At 39.5% G+C, this 7,799-nt stretch overlaps 1 protein-coding gene across 1 annotated transcript in view; it reads left to right on the forward strand.

Moving 5' to 3' along the window:
- Nucleotides 1-7,799, forward strand: part of fasn (fatty acid synthase) — an 82,819-nt gene that overhangs the window by 51,532 nt on the left and 23,488 nt on the right. The window contains exons 25-30 of the mRNA XM_037691551.1: nucleotides 758-908; nucleotides 1,382-1,560; nucleotides 2,592-2,711; nucleotides 6,308-6,430; nucleotides 6,850-7,073; nucleotides 7,183-7,384. Of these exons, the coding sequence (XP_037547479.1) occupies nucleotides 758-908; nucleotides 1,382-1,560; nucleotides 2,592-2,711; nucleotides 6,308-6,430; nucleotides 6,850-7,073; nucleotides 7,183-7,384 (999 nt within the window). The remainder of the gene's footprint in view (nucleotides 1-757; nucleotides 909-1,381; nucleotides 1,561-2,591; nucleotides 2,712-6,307; nucleotides 6,431-6,849; nucleotides 7,074-7,182; nucleotides 7,385-7,799) is intronic.

Consider the following 7,799-nt stretch of genomic DNA (forward strand, 5'->3'; position numbering starts at 1 on the left):
ATATTATAATATTGCAATATTACATGACATTATAATATTGCAATATTGTGTAACATTGCAATATCTTGTGTGACCCGTTAGTGCTTGAAGTATGTGTTGTAAATGACTCTCAGCTACTACCACACCAAATTTAGGTCTATTTGTGAAGTTGGCTGTGTTTTAGCCATTTCTGTGTTTGCAGAAATTGCTTTGCTGTGGTGGCCATCTTGAAATAAATTAGCTCCAAAATGTATCTGTTCTAGATGCACACCCAGAGAAAAGTTTCATTAAAATCTGTTCTAAACTCTATTCTCAAGTTAATTTGCTAACAGTAGAAACAAACAATCACACACGCACACATGCACACACACACACGCGCGCGCTCTGTTGGTTATGTAGTGTCAGGAGAGTAGGACATATTCTGACTGCAACAGCTTCTAAAGGCAACAAAACCATTTTTTCTCATCGTTTGTTATCCAGACAGATGGTTCAGTCACCTGCTTAGCATTGTTCTGTGCAAACACAGCGTGTGGTTTGTTGGCTCTAAGAGTTCGCTGGGTGAACTGCGTTTGTTCAGCCAAGTGTTTGGATTTTAAATAAAATTTGTGGTATCTGCTGCAGTCGCCACAAGAAATATTTAAATTGCAAACGCTGAAAGTAGCTCCTAAACTGCTCTCATCTGTTGTTTAACTAAAAAACAGAAGGCACATTAACACATTCTCACAACGTACCAACTTGCAGAGAGTTTGACTTTTCCCGTTGGTCGTCATGTGTGCAGGGGAGCCAGCTCTGCAGCATTGTTTGTTGGGGATGGAGTTTTCTGGTCGTGACCCCAAAGGTCAGCGTGTGATGGGGCTTCTCCCTGCTAAAGGTCTGGCAACAACTGTGGACGCAGATAAACAATTCCTCTGGGAAGTTCCTGTCACATGGTCAGTGGGACATTTTAAACATTTTTTAATTGTAGAAATAAAAGTCAAATATCTGTTGAACTGTCCAAGACGGAGATCTTTAGTTCCCCTGTAGCTCCTTTTGTAGCCTTCATTAGGTTTTACACGCTGCCTAATGTTTTTCTCTTTCACAAACCACATCGGACTATTTTCATGACTTTCTAATGTCTGTGTGGTGCTTTTGACTTTTTGTCAAGTTGTATAGATAAATGTTTTCATGTGTTCACATTACATAATACAAAAGTTAGGCTTCAAGGAAGAGAGAGAGAGAGAAACAGAGAATCTCAATATTTTTATATGCCACTAAAATCTTGCGTATTTAATCAGTATTCACTGGAATAAATTGGTAAATTAATTGTGGGTTCTCTCCAGGTTCAACAACAAGCATGTTGGGTTACCTGGAGATTCTACATTGGTCTAAGGTGTGTGTGTGTGTAAATTGTTGGTGTATGCAGGACACTGGAGCAAGCAGCCTCGGTGCCGGTGGTCTATGCCACTGCCTACTACTCCCTGGTGGTCCGTGGAAGGCTTCGTCCCGGTGAAACTGTTCTGATCCACTCAGGTTCAGGGGGAGTCGGACAAGCGGCCATCGCAATAGCACTCAGCAAGAACTGCAGAGTTTTTACTACTGTTGGTTAGTATGCAGCAGAGATGGTAACAGCTCTAGTATCAGATGGGATACATTACTTTATCTTTGGTTTGGAAACAAAAAAAAAGCTCAAATTATATTATGACAATGTACTGCAAGTATTCTCAGAATCAGAATATCATTACTGCAACAAGTACAGTGAAATTAAGTGTTGTCCTTACAGAGTCAAAACACTAAAGATGAAAAAGATTTGAGAAAAATGACTAAGAATAAAAGAACAGTCAGAAGGCACACTATTAAAGAAATGATTGCACGTGCATTGCACTGGAGATGCTATGTTGCACTGATGATTCATAATAATAAATCATATTAAATTAGAGATGATGCATTTTCTGCATAAACCCTGAGTGCTGAATGACTGCTGAGATTTGTTGAAGAATAAATCTTTGAGTGAATTATATAAACTTAAACAAGCTGAACAGAAATATCAGCAAAATCAACAATAATCAAAACGGTATTTAAAAGTTCAAATGAGAAAAACAGAAGCTAAATTGTGATATTAGCAAAACATGAGTTAAAAGACAGCATTAGCACAATCATAGCTAAAAGCTCTAATGATCAAAACTGTAACTAAAAAGAAAAACTAGGAAAATCGTCAAAGTTTAAATGATCAAAATAAGACACAAATAAAGCAAGAATGCTGAAGTAAATTTCAGAGAACAATGATTTTAAAGAAAATTGTAAAAATTTCTGTGTTTCTATATGGAAATAATTGTAAATAAAGGTAAATGCAGAAGTAGAACATTTACAAATATTAAAAAGAGCACACTGTTCTTGAGCTGAATGCTCTGATATCTGAACTGTTTAACAAATCACAAAGTGCAGGAGTAGTTACATCTCTAAAATGGACAAAAGAAACTGAACTGTAAAACATTGTATGAATGCTGAGAGAGCACAAAAGTTATGGACATTAATTATAATGTGATGTTTCCATTTCCATAGTGACTATAAATGATGAGACTGTTCTGTCTTGTTCTATATAATTTTTAATGTGCAACGTTTTTTTGTGTGGAAAGGCTCATCAGAGAAGCGGGCCTACTTGCAGGAGCGGTTCCCTCAGCTGTCGGCAGAATCTTTTGCTAACTCCAGAGACGCGTCGTTTGAGCAGCACATCCTGCTCCACACACAGGGCAAAGGTCAGACCCCTCCTCATGCTGTAATGACTGAGCTTCATCTACAGGCGTGTCTCATTAGGATCTCATGAAAAAGTTCATTTTCTTCTCAATCATTTCAGAAAGGGACTATATTACATACAGTAGATTCATTACACAGTGAAATGTTTCCAGACTTTATTTCTTGTAATTTTGATGATTATGGCTTACAGATATAGAAAGAAAGTTATAAATATCAAAAGTACAAGAAATAAAAGCTTGAAATATTTCACTCTGTGTACTGTATCTATATAATACAGTAATCCCTCTTCTATTGCAGGGGTTACGTTCCAGAAGCCCCACGATAAGTGAAAATCTGTGAAGTAGTGGTGTTTTAGCCACAAGACGTGAATCGTGAAATAGCGAGGGATGACTGCATGAGTTTCACTTTCTGAAATCATTGACAAAAAAAAAAAAAATATATATATATATATATATATATATATATTTATTATTTTTTTCACGATGTTCTAATTTTTTGAGATGTGCCTGCAATGTTTGTGTTTTCTCTTGGCCTTTCTAATGCATGTCAAAAGAAAATACTACATTTTTGAAACACACTGTAAAATGTTTGTCTAAAAAGGATAGCTCAAATATTTTTGAACACTCTGTGGAAAAAAAAAGAAATAAATATCTTACCTGTTATAGATGGCACTTAAATGATCTGTTTAGGAAAAAGTTTTGATTCTCGTCAGACTGATGAGCTAATGACTAGTCCGAATGCAGCCAAGTTCTGGTGTGTTAAAACAACTTCCCAACTCCTAAATGTTCATATCTGTGAGTGAGAATGTTATCTATGAACTTTTGTTCTGTCAGTTTTGCATTACACACTTATTTAAAAAGCAAATCTGTGGTCATTTGCAACAGGAAATTGTGTCAGCAGCCGTTAGCTGGAGCAGCATGAGGCACTTCCTGCAGGAATATTCAACTATTTCTACCAAAAGAATTGTGTAACGTGAAGATGACGGATGTAAAAGTACATGAAGTAGGGTTTGTACAAACCGGATTCCAAAAAAGTTGGGACACTAAACAAATTGTGAATAAAAACTGAATGCAATGATGTGGAGATGGCAAATGTCAATATTTTATTCGTAATATAACATAGATGACAGATCAAAAGTTTAATCTGAGTAAATGTAACATTTTAAAGGAAAAATATGTTGATTCAAAATTTCACAGTGTCAACAAATCCCAAAAAAGTTGGGACAAGTAGCAATAAGTGGCTGGAAAAAGGAAATTGAGCATATAACGAACAGCTGGAAGACCAATTAACACTAATTAGGTCAATTGACAACATGATTGGGTATAAAAAGAGCTTCTCAGAGTGTCAGTGTCTCTCAGAAGCCAAGATGGTAAGAGGATCACCAATTCCACCATTGTTGCGCTGAAAGATAGTGCAGCAAAACCAGAATGGTGTTACCCAGCGTAAAATAGCAAAGACTTTTAAGTTCTCATCAACCGTGCATAACATCATCAAAAAATTCACAGAATCTGGAACAATCGCTGTGCGTAAGGGTCAAGGCCATAAAACTCTACTGGATGCTCGTGATCTCCGGGCCCTTAAACGTTACTGCACCTCAAACAGGAATGCCACTGTCAAGGAAATAACAGAATGGGCTCAGGAATACTTCCAGAAAGCATTGTCAGTGAACACAATCCACCGTGCCATCTGCCGTTGCCAGCTGAAACTCTAAAGTGCAAAGAGGAAGCCATTTCTAAGCAAGCTCCACAAGCTCAGATGTTTGCACTGGGCCAGGGGTCATTTAAAATGGTGTGGCACAATGGAAGACTGTTCTGTGGTCAGATGAGTCACAATTTGAAGTTCTTTATGGAACACTGGGACGCCATGTCATCCGGACCAGAGAGGACAAGGATAGCCCAATTTGTTATCAACACTCTGTTCAGAAGCCTGCATCACTGATGGTATGGGGTTGCATGAGCGCTTGTGGCATGAGCAGCTTGCATGTCTGGAAAGGCACCATTAATGCAGAGAACTATGTTCAGGTTCTAGAACAACATATGCTCCCATCTAGACGTCATCTCTTTCAGGGAAGACCCTGCATTTTTCAACACGATAATGCCAGACCACATTCTGCAGCAATCACAACATCATGGCTACGTAGGAGAAGGATCCGGGTACTGAAATGGCCAGCCTGCAGTCCAGATCTTTCACCTATAGAGAACATTTGGTGCATCATAAAGAGGAAGGTGCGACAAAGAAGGCCCAAGACGATTGAACAGTTAGAGGCCTGTATTAGACATGAATGGAGAGCATTCCTATTTCTAAACTTGATAAACTGGTCTCCTCTGTCCCCAGCCGTCTGTTGAGTGTTGTAAGAAGGGGGGATGCCACACAGTGGTAAAAATGGACTTGGCCCAACTTTTTTGGGATTTGTTGACTCCATGAAATTTGGAAACAGATTTTTCCCTTAAAATGAAACATTCTCTCAGTTTAAACTTTTGATCTGTGATTTGTGTTCTATTCTGAATAAAATATTAGATGTTGGCACCTCCACATCATTGCATTCAGTTTTTATTCACAATTTGTTTAGTGTCCCAACTTTTTTGGAATCCGGTTTGTATGAACTTCTTGTAAATTGAGAAGACTGGAGTTATTTCAAGATCTGCTTCAAACTTGTCCCACCAGGTTAGCTAAAACACCAGGTTGGCTAAAAGATTTGAAAACGAGAAAAGTCTACTCAAGTCAGGTCATCTGGATGATTTTTCAGATGCCCTCACTGAACATTGTTGGATTTTATTCCTGGATTATTGAGCATGAACGTTGATGTTTCTACTCAGTTTAGTTCAGCAGCATCAAATGGGGCTGATAAAGATCAGAAAAACTGACCAAACAATACAAAACAATAGAATAATTTGTGTTTTAACCTTTGTTTCCTTACGTGAATTGTTTTAATCTCCCCCGCCTCCCACCTATAATCCCCTTTTTTCCCTAAATGCCATAAAAGGATGGCAACAGGCAGCTCTGTCGTAAGTAAAATAACTGAGAGAGAAGCCGTTGCTCATCTCAGAGGATGTTTTGTGGCGTCCATGCTCTCGTTGGACCGTTTGTATACATCGCCGTTTCCTTTGTGCGTGTGCAGTCACCTCACATGTTGGGGCTTCACATCATTACAGACTGTGAGAACTTGACAAACCAGAGGAACCAAACAACCTGAGATCGTTGTGGCAGTGTCAGGAGAGGCTTCTGGATCATTGCCATTATGATCATATTTCATTTATTTAATTTAGGACCACACTTTGTGTTTCATGACCAAAACTATGGCTTTAAAATACAAACACGTGTGCAGTGTTGCTGAAAACATGTGGAAAACCTCAGTTTGGGTTTATGCTGGGTGTTTGTCCTCAACTGACTAAGTTTGGGTTTATCACCATATTGGTAAGAATTGGACATTGGGGGATCAAATGTATTTGAGCATCCCTGTTTGTTTTTTTATTTACATGTTCTCATATTGTCCCTGCTTCTTGTTTTAATGCATCTGTACAAGAAAACTTTTCAGTGTTTGTGAACAACGCTGCTGAATAAGCCCAGCTTCATGTGGAACGTTGTGTGCATGCTTTAGGTGTGGACGTGGTGTTAAACTCTCTAGCTGAGGAGAAGCTGCAGGCAAGCGTTCGCTGCACCGCCAGACATGGACGATTCTTGGAGATCGGCAAATACGACCTCGCCAACAACTCCCCACTGGGTCAGTTCCAACCTTCTGGTACCATTGCAAATGTCATTTTAAATCGGTCTCTCCCACCAAAGACATGTCCAGCATCTTTGCTTTTAAACGTTGGCATTGACTGTTGAAGTCACAGTATCTCTTGAACCGTTTGTTGAATTTTTATGAAACTTGCAGCAAAAACTGCTACAACTCAGTCAATTTTACAAATATTGAGTTGATCTGCTGTTAGTATTTGAGTCGTTCCCTGCTTCTACTGTTCTCACGTCACGTAAAATTGTGTATTATGTCATCTGAATTTTATTAGATTTAAAATGTAGAGTCTATAAATGAGTTGGTTTGTTAAAATGACTACGTAACGTTTCTTTGAATCGTTGACTTTGAGTTGGCAGCAAGCCACAGCTAACTCATCATGCCTTCTCATTCTGTGAACTCCTCAGGGATGGCGTTTTTCCTGAAGAACGTGGCCTTCCATGGCATCCTGCTGGATGCTTTGTTTGAGGAGGGAAACAGGGAGTGGGAAGAGGTGTCTCAGCTTTTACAGGAGGGCATCACGACAGGTGTCGTTCAACCTCTACAAACCACTGTGTTTACGAGGGACAAGGTTGAGCAAGCATTCAGATACATGGCCCAGGGCAAGCATATCGGCAAAGTCCTTCTGCAGGTTAATTTACTTTCCGACTGTGACGGGATTAGACTTCCCACATCACAAATAAATCCTTGTGAATGTCATGTCACAGTAATCATGACTGTAAGTTGTTCTTTTTATGCAGATCCGCTCTGAGGAACAGGGTTCGGCCCTTCAGCCTGCCTCCCCGCTGTCTCTCCCAGCTATCTGTCGCACTTTCTGCCCTGCATCTCACTCCTACATCATTACTGGAGGACTCGGGGGTTTTGGTCTGGAGCTCGCCCAGTGGCTGATTGAACGAGGAGCCAGAAAACTGGTGCTGACGAGTAGATCAGGCATCAGGAATGGTACATCACAACAACACAAGATTTTTGGTTCACTAAAAAGAATCAATGGGGACTGACCAGTAAGGCTGACGCCAATTATCATCCACCTGAAGAGGGTCTTGTTCTTCTATCAACTTTAATGTGGCCCGAACCACTATGTGTACCCTCACAACTGTTACATCAAAACGACATGCTCGGCACCGTGATATGTGCTGTTACATTTATTAGCGTTTCGAGTTACCATGGCAATGTAATTTGCAAACAAATAACTCGGCTATTTTAAAAGTTCAAGTTGTGTTTATTTGTCTTATGCAGGTTAACACAGGGTTAACACAAGGTTAACACAGGGATAACACAGGGATAACACAGGGATAACACAGGGTTAACATAGGGATAACACAAGGTTAACACAAGGTTAACACAGGGATAACACAAG

Source organism: Nematolebias whitei, chromosome 17 (genome assembly GCF_014905685.2).
Source record: "Nematolebias whitei isolate Nwh7 chromosome 17, NemWhi1, whole genome shotgun sequence".
NCBI lineage: Eukaryota > Metazoa > Chordata > Actinopteri > Cyprinodontiformes > Rivulidae > Nematolebias > Nematolebias whitei.